General features: G+C 36.5%; 1 protein-coding gene across 1 annotated transcript in view; it reads right to left on the bottom strand.

Moving 5' to 3' along the window:
- Positions 1-772: 772 nt before the first annotated feature.
- Positions 773-17,229, bottom strand: part of org-1 (T-box transcription factor 1) — a 45,003-nt gene continuing 28,546 nt past the window's right edge. The window contains exons 5-6 of the mRNA XM_075302977.1: positions 9,803-9,870; positions 773-2,102 (exon numbers count right to left, since the gene is read on the bottom strand). Of these exons, the coding sequence (XP_075159092.1) occupies positions 1,154-2,102; positions 9,803-9,870 (1,017 nt within the window). The 3' untranslated portion in view covers positions 773-1,153. The remainder of the gene's footprint in view (positions 2,103-9,802; positions 9,871-17,229) is intronic.

The following is a 17,229-nucleotide window of genomic DNA, read 5'->3' as shown; positions in this document are numbered from 1 at the left end:
TCTGAACCGATTACAACCAAATTTGGCACGCATAGCTATAATGCTAATTCTACTCCCTGTGCAAAATTTCAATTAAATCGGAGTAAAAGATTGGCCACTGTGGTCATATGAGTGTAAATCGGGCGAACGATATATATTGGAGCTATATCTAAATCTGAACCGATTTCAATAAAATTTGGCACACTTGGCTACACTACTAATTGTACTCCTAGTGCAAAATTTCAACCAAATTGGGGAAAAACTCTGGCTTCTGGGGCCATATAAGTCCATATCGGGCGAAATATATATATGGGAGCTATATCTAAATCTGAACCGATTTCTTCCAAAATCAATAGGGTTCTATTCTGAGCCAAAACACATACTTGTGCCAAATTTGAAGTCGATTGGACTAAAGCTGCGACCTAGACTTTGATAACAAAAATGTGTTTACGGATAGACGGACATGGCTATATCGACTCAGGAGCCCTCCCTGAGCATTTTTGCCAAAGACACCCTGTGTCTATCTCGTCTCCTTCTGGGTGTTGCAAACATATGCACTAATACCCTGTTCCACAGTGTGGCGCAGGATACAAAAAAAAAAATATATCCCAAACATAATATGTTCTAACATATTAACATATATGTCGCAAACATGTTGTGCTAGTTTATAACCATTGTATGCTTCCACTTAAAAATAATGTGCTAAAAATTTGTGTTCCAAATATATAATTTTTACACGTCCGTGTACTTACTAAAAAATTTCTAAATATATTCCAAAAAAATAAAAGCAACATTTTAATTATATTTAAGAAAATATTTACAATTTATTTATTAATACGATATATTATTACAATTGACTAAATTGACGGACAGAGGACAGGAGAGCAAAAGAGAAAGATTAAGGAAAAGTACATATAGGCATAGATTACAAATATTTTCTTTGGCATTTTATTTTTGGTATGAGTAAAAAGTTACTTTTTTATTTAAAGTAAAACTAATAAATTTTTAATACTTTTTTCTTAAACTAATAAACTAACTATAACTATAAAGGTGAAATAATAGTGCACACACACACATATGTACGTATATCCAATACTATTAAAATTATTATCATTGTAATACTATAACATTATTCTTTGGCAATTAGGGTAATGGGTGTTGATGTTCCGCACACTTATCTGGGGACTAGATCAATATATCCTCCAGGTCGCATCATCTGATGAGCCGCTGATCCATAGAATGTCTGATAACTACTCATGCCATAGGAATTTGCGGAAGCTGAAACACTGCTGCCACCACCTAAACCACTGCCATTATTGGGATTTCCTATTCCATGTCCATGGGCCTGACGCATATGGCCAGTAACTTTAATTTTCTCATAGGGGCTGCCATAACTGTGACCATGATAATGGGGATTGTGATATATGGGGCCATAATTGGAATTATCCGCTGCGTAAGCTTGACCCAGAGTTGAATAGAGATTGGCCGAACTCATTACCTGGCTGGTGGCAGAGTGATTGTGAAGATGATGCTGTTGGGGTGAAGTTTGTGATACAACCTGGGAATTGAGATTCAAATTGAGATGACCATGATGATGATGATGGGCAGTAGGGGACATAATGCCTGGTCCCGAACCAGAGAGTGTCGACGTTGCACCATTGCCCACTGTTACAACAGCAGCAGTGGTTGTAGCCGTGATATTATTCTGGCTATGACCATAGGGAGAACCGCCACTGTGATGTGAATGATCTGTTTTGGGAGAAATGCAATTGGAATTTAGCAAACCATTGTGGCCATTTGTGCCACTTAATGGTGTTTGGTAGTTTATGAGATCAGGTGAAGTTCCAGTGGTTGAGGGAGTCGATGGGGCATTGCTCATCGTGTGGTGAGAAGGTGATGTGATCATGGCATTATGATTGTTGCTATCAATATCCGTAGTAGAGACATCTTTGGAGTGACCATTTTTGAGTGGGTGTGATTGTTGCTGTGGATGATGATGGTTGTGATGATGTGGTTGCTGATGTTGGTGATGATGCTGCTGCTGTTGTTGTTGGTGTTGCTTCATTCTTGCATGACTCTCATGACTCATTTGATTCATTGCCATGCTGCTGCTGTTTGGTGGTCTGTAAAAAAAAAAATTGGGGGGAAAAAACAAACCAAAATTAATATTGAAATTTTTATTTCTTTTGCATATTGATTTTTGTTCTTTTTTTTTTTTTGGTATAACAAATAAAAAAATCTTATAAACAATTTCATTTCATTTATTCAAAACTTGGTCCTCTTTTCGACACACGTTTAGGAAATCCTCTTGCATAAATGTGTGAAAATATTGTGGGGCCTCTTTTTTGTTGTTGTTCTTATGTTTTTTTATTATGCCGAAAAAACAAATCTCTAAAAAATATTATATTTGTAAAGTGTGTTTGTTATTTTTGGCTTCCCCAGAAAATGCCCTTTTTATTTTAATCGTAAATTGTTTATAAAATGGCCCATTTAATATTATATGAAATACGCAGTAGACTCTATGGCCTTTGGTACACTAAGGCCTTGCCTAACGGATTTGCTTAAGTGACCATGTTATTACACGCAAAGAAAACCAAGGTTTCGAAAGCGGATATCTATGTATACGATTGTTCTTTCTTTTATTAAAGTATTTATTGTTTAATTTCTTCGAAAAACGTTAAAACGTTTATTTTAAAACTGCACGGTTGAAAAAGACTGTTTTTCATATGTTTGGCTATAAACATTATATGTTTGGAACACAAATTTTTAAACACAATATTTTTGAGTACAAGCATATAATGTTCATAAACTAGCATAACATGTTTGGGACATATGTGTTAATATGTTAGAACATATTATGTTTGGGACATAAAATGTTTGTAAATATAATATGCTTGAATGCAAACATATATTAATTTAGAAATAGCCTATAAACATATATGTGTTTAGTAGCTTGGAGCGCTACTTAGCAGGGAGCGATATTGAATTAAGTTGGTGGTTGTTGCTTGTTATTACAAAATTAACATTTTATTTTTCCTTGGGCAATTGATCAGCTACTTCTTTGATCCTTACAAACTGTGTGGTCCGCTGTTCGAATCCCCGTCCGGCAAAAGGTAAAATTAAAATAAAAAAATCGTAAAATTGAATAATTTCTTCTACAATGTTTGTACTCCAGAAAAAGGTGCTAAGAACTAAAAACTCTCGTGGAGGTGAGAAAGATGTGAGTGAATATACAATTAGGCAGAAACAAAATTTTGAGCATTCAGGTCGAAAACCTATGTTGTTAGCACCTACATTACCTGTTTATTTTCATAATTCATTATGATTGTAAATATATAAATAAATAAATAAAATTTTGAGCACAATATTGTTTGGGAGAATTTTTTTAAGCATATAATATTTTTGGGTGCAAAATGCTTCCAAACATATTATATGTTCACATAATAACATATTGTTTTTTGGAAGACAACATTATTGAATTTGGATGCAAAAATACAAAATGTTTGGAACTTAGACTACCCAAACATATATTGTTTAGACCAATATGCTTTCAAACATATTATATATTGGAAGAGATCAAACATATAAATGTTTGGGCAATACCCAAAAATATATATGCTTGAAGCAAAATATGTTTGGGAGTATATGTTACAGAAGCGATTTTTTTCAACGCACGGATTGACGCATGGTGTGTAATTCAACCTTTAGTATTTTGCCTTGCCAATGACTGGTACAAACTTGCATCCTGGTTAAGTACACTTGAAGCTCGGTGTAACGAATATACCATTTAGCGAAAATCGTTAATCCAAATTCTTAACATTGAGTACGAGTATTCTAAACAACGAACGGTTGAACAAAATTTACGTTCGATTAAACGAAAACGCTTTTAATTTTAACAAAATAAACAACAAAAAAACAGCAATATTTGACGATTGTGAGAAAGACTTAATTCCTTCGGAAATGTCCACAAAGTATGGCATTTCCAAGATGTTTAGATTCTATCGAATGTTTGGAAACACATATTCAATGGTCGGGTAACTAGGTAAAGTTGGGTTAGATAGAATGGCAGCTCCGCTACGGGAAATGGATCTACCCCACAACCGGTACATGAATACTCCCTGGTGTGAATGAACCAATCCCAATTCTGGTCGAAATTCTGGCCGGTCACTTTAATACACTGCAGAACACGGTTTGGACTCATTCTAAAGGACTTGACCTGGGAGAACTTAGAAGGACTAGACAGGTCCTAGTGACCCAGTCTGGAACAAACCCCTTATAGACCGGTATTATTTTGAGAATCCCAATTTGATCAGAAAAGAAAAACTTTTGGAATATGTTGATCTACAGTGAGCGTCATAATAAACTGTACATATGCATTTGTATTAAACTACCTTTTATTTTAGCATTTTTATTTACGATTGTTAAAAATATTTTTTGTTATTCTAAAATAGGATTTAAATCTTGACTTAAAACTATTAATAAGAAAATGAATAACTTAATACAAACAAGTATATACGGCCGTAAGTTCGGCCAGGCCGAATCTTATGTACCCTCCACCATGGATTGCGTAGAAACTTCTACGAAAGACTGTCATCCTCAATCGAATTAATTGGGTTGTGGTATCTTAGAACTTCTTAACATCGTTTTCTAAATTGTGAGTTAGTCCATATGTGGTATATATTAGACAAAAGAGGTATGTATAGGTAGGTCTACAAATAATTACGAATCGATATGGACTTTTGCACGGTACGTAGAGAGCCAGAATTGAAATATGGGGGTTGCTTATATGTGGGCTATATACAATTATGAACTTGATATGGACCAATTTTTGTGTGATTGGGGATCTATTTATCTGAAGGCTATATATAACTATAGACCGATATGGTCCTAGTTAGACATGGTTGTTAACGGCCATATACAGCACAATGTAACAAATTTCAACTGACTCGAATGAAATTTGTTCCTCCAAGTGACTCCAAAACCAAATCTCGAGATCGGTTTATATGGGGGCTATATATGATTATGGACTGATACGGATCACTTTTGGCATGGTTGTTAAATATCATATACTAACATCACGTACCAAATTTCAACCAAATCGGATGAATTTTGCTCTTCCAAGGGGCTCCGGAGGTAAAATCTGGGGACCGGTTTAAATGGGGGCTACATATATAATTATGGACCGATTTCGACCAATTTTTGCATGGGTTTTTGAGGCCATATATTAACACCACGTGCCAAATTTCAACCGAATCGGTTGAATTTTGCTCTCCCACGAGGTTCCGGAGGTCAAATCTGGGGATCGGTTTACATGGGGGCTATATATAATTATGGACCGATTTCAACCAATTTTTGCATGGGTGTTTGAGGCCATATATTAACACCACGTACCAAATTTCAACCGAATCGGTTGAATTTTGCTCTCCCACGAGGCTCCGGAGGTCAAATCTGGGGATCGGTTTATATGGGGGCTATATATAATTATGGACCGATGTGGACCAATTTTTGCATGGTTGTTAGATACCATATACTAACACCATGTACCAAATTTCAGCCGGATCGGATGAAATTTGCTGCTCTTAGAGGTTCGGCAAGCCAAATTTGGGGGTCCTTTATAAGGGGGCTATACGTAAAAGTGGACCGATATGGCCCGTTTGCAATACCATCCGACCTACATCAATAACAACTACTTGTGCCAAGTTTCAAGTCGATAGCTTGTTTCGTTCGGAAGTTTGCGTGATTTCAACAGACGGACGGACGAACATGCTCAGATCGACTCAGAATTTCACCACGACCCAAAATATATATACTTTATGGGGTCTTAGAGCAATATTTCGATGTGTTACAAACGGAATGACAAAGTTAATATAACCCCATTCTATGGTGGAGGGTATAAAAAGGGTACAGAACAAAATTAAGATATATTCCATTTTTTACGCGTCACCGTGGAGCAATGGTTAGCATGCCCGCTGCTTTGACCGAACACCAAAAAGTTTTTCAGCGGTGGATTATCCCACCTCAGTAATGCTGGTGACATTTATGAGGGTTTCAAAGCTTCTCTAAGTGGTTTAACTGCAATGTGGGACGCCGTTCGGACTCGGCTATAAAAAGGAGGTCCCTTGTCATTGAGCTTAACATGGAATCGGGCAGCAATCAGTGATAAGAGAGAAGTTCACAAATGTTGTACCACAATGGACTGAATAGTCTATGTGGGCCTAATACATCGGGCTGCCACCTAACCTACCTACGCGTCACAATAAAGTGTACATTTTACATTAACTACAAAATTTTGAATTGTTTAGTATTTGGTTGCTTTTCCTTTTGCTTTCATAAGTCTTCAGGGCATCGATTCAACCAAATTTTTGGTTACGTCTGGCGGAATTTTCTGCCACTCCTTCTTTAAAACAGATTTTAGCATATCCTTGTTTGTTATTATTCTTTTTCTTATTTGACAATCGAGGTGCTCCCATAAATGCTCTACTGGGTTTAGGTCTGGTGATTGGGGAGGATGATCTAATATGTTGGGAGTGTGATGGCGAAGCCATTCCTTAACTATCTGTGCAGTGTACTTGGGATCATTATCTTGTTGGAAGATCCATGATCCATGATGACAAATTATTTTTCAAAATATTAATATAGTCCGTTTTATTCATGGTATTTTCAATAAAAACCAACTTCCCAACTCCACTAGCTGCCATACACCCCCACATGAAATTTGGCAGGATAGGAACCCCGTCCATGCTTAACTGTAGGTATTAAATGTTGTTCCGCATACTCCCTACTCGTTGTTCTCAATACTTTCACAACTTTTTTCTTTCCAAAAACCTCAAATTTGCTTTCGTCCCTAAACAATGTTGTTCCAGAAAGAAACTTCTTTATTTTCGTATTTTTTGAGACCATATGCATGAAGTGCTCGTCTTACTGTGCTAGCACTTAGTTTTGTATTTTCCCTAGAAGAGACTTCTTCCGATATTCTTACTGCACTTTTAAATGGATTCTCCTTTACATCACGAACTATGGATCGTATTTCGACCTCATTTAAAACTCTTGGTCTGCCTGCACCGGGACGATTTTTCACTGTACCAAATTTTTCATGCTTATCAATTATATTCTTAACTGTATTATGACTTCTTTTTATAATAGACCCGATTTTACGAAGAGTCTTGCCTTCTCTCCGAAGATTTATAACTAGTTTTCTGACTTCTGTGGACGTTTGTCTGCCCATGTTTGGGAAAATAATAATTTACTATCGACAAAAGGTTATACTTGAACAATGGCGTCAAACTACTATAAACATCAATAGCGAGTTGAAATAATGTACTAATATAAACAACCAATGGAATATAACGGCATATTTGGAAGTCCAAAGCCGCTCAATACACTTATTTGTGGCGCGTAAAATATGTCATATATTTTGTTTTTGTTTTAAAACTCCTGTTGTTCTAATGTTTTGTTGTGTTTTGTTTTAGTGTTAAGTTAAATTCTGAATATACTTTAAAAAAAACATAAAGTTTGAAATAAAATAAAAAATTTAAAGGGTGAAACAAAAACATTTTTTCCAAAATAATTTTGTACAGTTTATTTTCTCGCCCACTGTATAGATACATGTCTAGATCCAATAAGATTTTAAAATCAAGAGAATAAAGAAATGAATATATTATATGAAAATGTAAAAACTGCGGCAAACTGGAGCACTGGTACTAGTCCTGTGATAGGTCCGTTAGTGGCACCAAATTTTCGTAGGATCGCCTATGGAAAGGTGGTGAATTTTTATGTTATTAATGAGTGCTACCCGATTCTATATTTAGCTCAATGACAAGCAAACTCCTTCTTCTAGCTGAAGAGAAACTATGAAATACACAGAAATGTCAGCATAATTACTAAGAGGGATAAACTACCGCTGAAAAACTTTTTTGGTGCTCGGTCGAAACGGTAATATAGCGTTGAAAGTACACTGAAAGAAGAGTTTTCTTTTGTGAGGAACGAAATTTCAGACAGGCGAAGTTTTCATTTGACGAAAACAAAAATTCTTTAAAAGCAAATTAAAAAGAAGAAATTAACTTACAAGAAAGGTGAATTTCGTTTGTCTAAAATTTCGTTCCGGAGGTGTTCATCTATGCCGACAAGTGCAGCAGCGTAATGGTGTATGTAACATAGGACGTTTTAGGATGATGTTACTACGAACACTACCTAGCCTGGGCTATCTTGAAACCGGGGACTGGAAATAAATTAGGGAATTCGTCTAAGAACTTAGAGCACACATCAAGGCGGATATTGACATGGGACAGCAAATCTTGGATGCTCTTTTCAATCTAACCTAATCTAGATATATCAAGTTTATCAGTTTTTAAGGATTATTTAAAGTAGTATAAGTGCCTCTGTAGTTTAATTTTGCCAAATGCTTATGAATTGGTACTCATCTGGTAAAAAACTACGATAAAAAAATAATAATAATATTCCCGGAGCCACCGTGGTGCAATGGTTAGCATGCCCGCCTTGCATACACAAGATTCCTGCTTCGACCGAACACCAAAAAATTTTTCAGCGGTGGATTATCTCACCCCAGTAATACTGCTGACATTTCTGAGGGTTTCAAAGCTTCTCTAAGTGGTTTCACTGTAATGTGCAACGCCTTTCGGACTCGGCTATAAAAAGGAGGTCCCTTGTCATTGAGCTTAACATAGAATCGGGCAGCACTCAGTGATAAGAGAGAAGTTCACCAATGTGGTAACATATCACAATGGACTGAATAATCTAAGTGAGCCTGATACATGGGACTGCCACCTAACCTAACCTAATATTCCCGTTTGATTTAAGGAATTTTTCTAAATAACGAAAGGGTCTGAATATATATCGTTCGTTAAACCGAGCTTCGACTGTATATTGAATAATAATGTTCGTCTTCCCAGTCATATGCACATCTAAGACTCGCCCTGCTTTTCTATAAACCACTCCTTTTAGAAGTATCAGATGGGATCAAACATCACTTCAGCAGGTGTCCTTAACACTCACGATATAGGGAGCACTATGTCTCCCAACATCTCTCTTATCAATTAGTGCAGCCCGATTCTATGTTTGGCTCAATGTCAAGGGAACTAAGGAGATAATCCGCCAATGAAAAATTTGTTGGTATTTGGCTGAAGATGACGCTTGGCTTGGAAACCTATGTACCACAGCGCTCCCACATTCCTCAGTGATGTATTAACCAATTTTAATTAACATTTTCTGAGATTACATACACACTTTCTATAAGTTCGGCATAAAGAAACTGATATGCATATAACTACACTGCGTTAACGGAGGCCTCAGTGTGTTTCAATAAATTTGAATTATGGCTTCGTCAAAGAGCAAAAGTGGGCGCATATCGTTAACACTTGGCCATAATTCACAAGAATTCCTTTATTCTTTGGCGTTTTGTATGATGCTAGCTAGGCTCTTTTGGGCACATCTAATGGAATTTGTTTAGTTAATGAATTGTTTTGTTTGGTTTGGTTTCATTTCATTCCAGCCACCGCACTCATCACACTTTGCTTTGTTTTTTGTAATAAACGATGATACTTTAGAAAACAAAAAATTAGAGGGAATTCGGGAATTCCTTCGAATATAGTCAAAATATAAAAATCAGATGTGCTTAGACGATACATATTCACCCATCTGCTAATAAGCAGATGTTCGTACGTATGCACAATTGCTGTTTAATGGATAAATCAAAATGGAATTGCTTCGAGATTTCAGTTGTAGACATTATAAATTCATCGAAATTCATATGAATGTGGTTTTGAAATTTAATAAAATATAAATTAATTACGAATATAATACTTACGCATCACTTGTTCCATCATCTCTGAAACCCTTGGCGAATGGATTACTGACGATTTTCAATTGGGTAACCTGAAATTGGGATTGCGAAATTGAAATAAGTGACTTGTAAATGAATGGATGACCTTAACGCTATAGTTGGAATGAGCACTTTCTAAACCTAGTCTCATGCCCACAAAGCAAAAATACTTTGCTGCGAAACTAACTTTTAGACAAACGAATTTCCTCCTTATTACAAAGTATTTTCTTCAGGAGCAAACAAACTCAAATTTATGACAAGCCATGCACAATGACTGTGCTCAATTTGTTTTATTTGCTTTTAAGGAAAACTTTTAAGCGTTAAGAGAAAACTTCGTTTGTGTTTAAATTTCGTTCCTCAGAAAAGAAAACTCTCAGTGTGGGTTCCCTCATAATTGTGTTATTTTAAACCCCTAAATAGATATGTTCACTATGATATGCAAAATCTGTTTCCGTGAGGTTTTCAAAACATGCCTTTTTTGGCGGTATTGGGCAACCCCAGTGCTGCAATCTACCAACTGAAAGCTCTATCGTAAAGCTTAACATTTTTGAGGTTATACGTACTCCGAAAGTTTTTATATAAGAGCGCAAAAAATTCATCTCGTGCAAAAAATGAAATTAAATCGTGAACATTTCCGGGCAATTTCTTACAACTTGGATTAACTCAATAGTACATCGATGAGTAAAATTGAGTGATTGTAAATTGTGCATCATGAGTTTGCATGAGTGAAATTCCACTCGCAACTCTACTCTGAAATGGTATAACTCATGCGTTTTAGTATTTTCCTGGCTCTTATCCCCAAATAAAGTTGCTTTCATTCCCAAAAAATCACAAATACGTTTTTAACTTCTTTCATAAAAAATTACATTATTTCAGTTTACAAAAGTTATATTTTGTTCAAGGTTTGTAAAAAATGGACCGATTAAAGGGTATGTTTCTTTGAAATAAAGTTTCTTTACATCGGCTTGTGAGCGTCTGCATGCGTTGCTTGTGCATTGATGGCTATAGCTATAATTGTCTGTTAATGACAATTACATTTACGTAAAGGTAAAAGGTAAAAGGTGAAATTGAAAAATTTTTTTAATCAAATAATTTCGTCTACATTGTTAAGAACTAAGTAAACCTCGTAGAATTAAGCAGTGTTTCCAGTATTTTTCTGACTTTTGCCCCAAAAATCTCTAATTAAAACTAAAATTCCTTACAAAGTTGTTTAAAAAATATGTAGAAATGTGCTCGCGCTGTAGCAAATAAGTGCTTCTGTTCTATACTTCTTTTTTAGTAAGGTAGAAGTAAAAATAATTTTGTATAAACCATTTTTGTAAACCTGATTTATTATACTGAAACGATTTCGAACAAATCTTCACAAAAATCTCTACCTAACCCAACTCCCCAACCCAAAATTGTCATCCCCATACACGACAAAATATCCCCAATACTGGCAACACTGGAAGTGAGGAAGATATGAGGGAAGATGCAATTAACCAGAAAATAAAAAATGAGTTAGTCTTTATGAAGGGAGCCACAGGGTCGTGAGTTCAAACCCAAAAGTTTTTCAGCGGTGGATTATCCCACCTCAGTAATGCTGGTGACATTTATGAGTGTTTCAAATCTTCTCTAATTGGTTTCACTGCAATGTGGAACGCCGTTCGGACTCGTCTATTAAAAGAAGGTCAATTGTTATTGAGCTTAACATGGAATCGGGCCGCACTCAGTGATAAGAGAGATGTTCACCAATGTGGTATCACAATGAACTGAATAGTCTAAGTGAGCCTGATACATCGGGCTGACACCTAACCTAACCTAGCACATTGCACCACAGAGTTCCCATAAGAACATCTAACGAATAATTTTTTAGGACTTTTCAAGGTCAATGAAAAACGAAAGCCGTTCATGAAATCATGAACTCCCGTGGACGAAATCGTGAACATTCCCTTTTGATTTTTCGTGAAGGTTTCCGATTCATTTTGTTACCATTCGTTCATGATTTTGGAAAGTCATCTTTTTATTAGTAGATTTCCATTGTACCACGGTGGTTCCCTATTTTAGTCTATATGCAATGTGGAACGCCGTTCGGACTCGGCTATAAAAAGGAGGTCCCTTGTCATTGAGCCTAACATGGAATCGGGCAGCACTCAGTGATAAGATAGAAGTTCACCACTGTGGTATCACAATGGACTGAATAGTCTAAGTGAGCCTGAAATGGCGGGCTGCCACAATACCTAACCTAACCTAGTCTTTATGAAATTTTTTTCACATCATGTAAAAGAAAGTAAAAGTATATTCTTTTCTTCTAAAAAAATTTACTTACAGCGAAAAAAAAAGTGCAAACCATGGTTGTTTGGAGGGAACAATTTTTTGCATGTGACTTATTTTGAAATATTTGAACATTCCCCATCAATTTCCCGATCTCACATCCAAAAAATTCCATACCCATTCCGGGAGAAAAAATCCCCAATTTTTTGTGTATGGGTGGGCAAATTTGTATTTTTTTTTTTTTTTGATCATTTCAGACACTTGGAGCGAGAAACAGCGATTGGCAGTTTTCTCTCGGCAAAAACTTTCTGTAGAATGTAGGTATACCAACACGCGATGTAGATTTTTGCCGCGAAAACCGAACACAATACCGTCCTTTATTTTCTCAGTGCACTAATGTCACTCCCATACAGTATTGCCAGTATTGGGGACGTTTTTCGCCAAATTGGGGACTTTCTCCCCAAATTGGGGATATTTTTTCGTGAATGGGGACGAAATTTCTGAGTTGGGGATTTGGGGGTTTAGTGGAGAATTTCCATGAATTTGGGAATTGTTGTGGGTTTTTTTTTTCGAGAAATCGGTTGAATCTTTTTATTTCTATAGAAAATTTTGTCAAAATTTTATTTCTATAGAAAATTTAGCTAACAATTTATTTCTACAGAAAATTTTGTCTATAGAAAATTTTGTCAACATTTTATTTCTATAGAAAATGTTGTCAACATTTTATTTCTATAGAAAATGTTGTCAAAATTTTATTTCTATAGAAAGTTTTGTCAAAATTTTATTTCTATAGAAAATTTTGTCAACATTTTATTTCTATAAAAAATTTTGTCAACATTTTATTTCTATAGAAAATTTTGTCAAAATTTTATTTCTATAGAAAATTTTGTCAAAATTTTATTTCTATAAAAAATTTTGTCAAAATTTTATTTCTATAGAAAATTTTGTCAAAATTTTATTTCTATAGAAAATTTTGTCAAAATTTTATTTCTATAGAAATTTTTGTCAAAATTTTATTGCTATAGAAAATTTTTTCAAAATTTTATTTGTGTAGAAAATTTTGTCAAAATTTTATTTCTATAGAAAATTTTGTCAAAATGTTATTTCTATAGAAAATTTTGTCAAAATTTTATTTCTATAGAAAATTTTGTCAAAATTTTATTTCTATAGAAAATTTTGTCAAAATATTATTTCTATAGAAAATTTTGTCAAAATTTCATCAAAATTTTATATTCGGTAGAAAAAATGTTATATCTATAGAAAATTTTGTCAAAATTTTATTTCTATAGAAAATTTTGTCAAAATTTTATTTCTATAGAAAATTTTGCCAAATTTTATTTCTATAGAAAATTTTGTCAAAATTTTATTTCTATAGAAAATTTTGTCAAAATTTTTATTTCTTTAGAAAATTTTGTCAGCATTTTATTTCTACAGAAAATTTTGTCAAAATTTTATATTCGTGTCTACCTCTCAATTTTACTACTTCTAATATTTATAAGTAAATGTTCGTTCATAAATACAAGGTGATCGAAGTCCCATTTTCATATCTCCAGCATTTGCAAGACGATCACCTGTTGTAGTTCGAAATCTTGATCTTATTCCAGCTTGCTGGATTTGACAAAATTTAAATTTTTAAATCAATACTGATTTTCTACAGCAGAGTCGTTTGTTTTATTAAAAAACAAGTATATACGGCCGTAAGTTCGGCCAGGCCGAATCTTATGTACTCTCCATGGATTGCGTAGAAACTTCTACTGAAGACTGTCATCCACATTTGAATTACTTACGTTGCGGTAACACTTGCCGATGGCAAGGTATCTTAAAACTTCCTAACACCGTCTTCTAAATTACAAGGTAGTCCATTGGTAGTATATTGTTACGTTTTTATATTTAGGCGTTTTTAATTACCCGACAATTAAAACACAGTTCTTTTAAATAACGACAATCTACAATTTATTTACTATGACTTCACACTTTACAATTCGTTCACACTGAAGTTATTCGTTTGACGCTTTAATTAAGACTGACTCGTTAGCAGCATGCGAGCGCTTTTATATATGACGGTGTGGCAATACGAGAACATTCTGGTAGCACTACAATATTCTGGCAACGCCAGAACATTCTTAGACAATGCTAGAGGGATCTACGACCATTAAGTTATTCGTCTGGTGGCTGCCAAACACATACACACTCACATAGATATATGCTCGCATTACTACAACAACAATGACAATAGACAATGAGATAAAATGAGAATGCAGAATAACAAAGCAAAGGGGTTGCTATTCTATGAGAGAGTAAGAACTAACATTTCGGTAAGCAAACAAAAGAACATAAAAGAAATTCAGGAAAATACTAGAAAATGAATAGATGATTCCAACAAGTGATAGCAAAATTTTATCGTTACAATTTGAAATTTTAAATTAACGGAAACTAATTTAAATAAACTTATATCTATAATTATCAAATTCGTAACACTGCCTCCCGCTTAAGCCTGTTCGTCCCGAACAGGCACAGAACCTGTTCCGTAAGGAGCCAATCGTTCCAGATGTACAACTTTCATCTTTGATCTAGGGCTGTCGTCCTTCTGAATCCGGTATACAACATCATTGATCTTCTTGATGACTTTGTATGGGCCTTCCCACTGTGTTTGCAGTTTAGGACACAATCCTTTCTTTCGTTGCGGGTTAAACAGCAGAACCAATTCTTCTTCTTGGAAGCCCTCAGTATTTACAGCACGATCGTATCTCGCCTTCATTCTGTTGCTGACCATTTTTATTTTGTTGCGCACTGATTCGTGAACTTCACCGAAAGTGTTCGGGATGTCGTTTCTGTTTTTTTCCATGGCGAGCTCATTAGGTTTAGCGCCGAATATCAGATCTCCAGGCAACTTCAACTCAGTTCCGAATAGAACATTGGCCGGTGTTCGAGAGGTGGAATCATGAATGGCAGATCTATACGACAGCAAAAACTTTGGTATATGCTCGTCCCAGTCCCTCTGGCCGTTGTCCACTACTTTTCGAAGATGTTCCTCCAGAGTGCGATTAAACCTTTCTACCATGCCATCGGATTGTGGATGTAATGGTGTAGTCCTCGTTTTCTTGATACCAAGGGATTCACACATCTCTTTGAATATGGCCGATTCAAAATTTCTTCCCTGGTCTGAGTGAATCTCGGACGGCACACCGTAGCGACATATCCAGTTTTTGTTGACAACATCCACAATCGTTTTTGCCTCTTGGTTTGGAATTGCATACACCTCCGGCCATTTGCTGAAGTAATCCATGACCACAAGGACATAACGGTTTCCAGAATCACTTACTGGGAAAGGGCCTGCCACGTCCATTGCTATTCTTTCAAACGGGGCTCCTGGTCTATATTCTTGCATAGGACCTCGACTTTTCCTTGTTGGACCTTTCGCCTTCATGCACTTCTCGCAATTGGCTACCCATTCAGCAATTGATTTCTGGCATCCAACCCAGTAGAATCGTTGCTTCACTTTCTCGGCTGTTTTGGTTATTCCCAGATGACCTCCACTGGGACCATTATGGAACTCCGCCAAAACTTCTCTTATTTTGGAATCCGGCACGATGATCAAATTTCGGCTGCTCTTGCCATCTTCGCTTTCCCATTTACGTTGCAGGGATCCATTGACTAGAACTAAACTATCCCATTGAGCCCAGTATGCTTTCATAAGTGGACTTTCGGCTGCGATGTCTTTCTTGCTGGGTTTCTTGTGCTCTTCCTTTGCCGAAATAATTTTGTTCAAAATGGGATCTTTACGCTGTTCTGTTGGCCAGTCCACCCCAGATTCGATGTGTAACAGCCGAATATCAACAATCTCCTCCTTATGTTCAGCTTTCGAGCAGTGCTTGCATTCTATACTGCAAGGTCGACGTGACAAAGCATCAGCGTTACCGTGTTTTCCACCTTTTCTATGCTCGATACTGAAATCATAGCTTTGGAGCCTCTCGATCCAACGTGCCAGTTGAGCTTCCGGATTCTTGAATTGGAGCAACCATCGTAGAGCTGAGTGATCAGTCCTGAGCAAGAAGTGTTGTCCATACAAATATTTATGATAATGTTTTACACCCTCTATGACGGCTAGCAGCTCTCGTCGCGTTACACAGTAGTTCTTTTCGGGCTTGGACAACGTTCGGCTGAAATATCCGATGACCTTCTCCTTGCCGTCTATCTGTTGGGATAGCACACCTCCAATACCATGCGCGCTAGCATCTGTATCCAAAACAAATTTTTCGCCCGGAATAGGATACGCTAGAACAGGAGCTGAACATAAAAGTTCTTTTAAATGTTGGAATGAATCCTCCTGTTCGTCGCTCCACTGGAACTTCTGACCTTTTTGCGTCAATTTATGGAGACTAGCGGCGATGCTGGCGAAGTTTGGGACGAATCGTCGGTAATATGTACATAACCCAAGGAAACTTCTTAATTCGTGGAGATTTCGGGGTCGTGGCCAATCTCTGACAGCTTGGATTTTGTCTTCATCGGTGGATATGCCCTCTGCAGTCACATGATGACCCAGGTATTTCACTTCCCGCTGGAAAAGGGAGCATTTCTTTGCGTTAAGGCGTAGACCAGCGGCTGACAATTGCTGGATAACGTCTTTCAAGTTCTTAAGGTGCTCGTCAAATGTTTTGCCCATCACTATGATGTCGTCCAAGTATATCAAGCACGACTTCCAGTGCAACCCCTTTAGTACCCGCTCCATCAATCTTTCGAAGGTAGCCGGAGCGTTGCAGAGCCCGAACGGCATTACATTGAATTGCCAGAGACCGCCATTAACGCCAAAAGCCGTCTTTTCCTTGTCTTTCTCGGCGATCTCTACTTGCCAATATCCACTCTGCAAATCAAGCGTAGAAAACCATGTTGTTCCGGCTAGTGTGTCCAACGTGTCATCAATGCGTGGAAGCGGATAACTGTCCTTTTTGGTGACATCATTCAGTTTTCTGTAGTCCACGCAGAATCGGGTACTTCCATCTTTCTTTTTGACCAGCACAACTGGGGAACACCAAGGACTTGATGATGGCTCGATCACTCCACTCTCCGCCATTTCCTTTATGAGCTTTTGAACTTCGTCTCTTTTTGCCAGGGGAACACTTCGTGGTGCCTGTTTTATGGGCCTTTCTTCTGCGGTTTTA

The sequence above is a fragment of the Haematobia irritans genome, chromosome 3 (assembly GCF_050003625.1).
Source record: "Haematobia irritans isolate KBUSLIRL chromosome 3, ASM5000362v1, whole genome shotgun sequence".
Lineage (NCBI taxonomy): Eukaryota > Metazoa > Arthropoda > Insecta > Diptera > Muscidae > Haematobia > Haematobia irritans.
The sequence above is the reverse complement of the archived record's forward strand: the minus strand, read 5'-3'. Positions and strand labels throughout refer to the sequence as shown.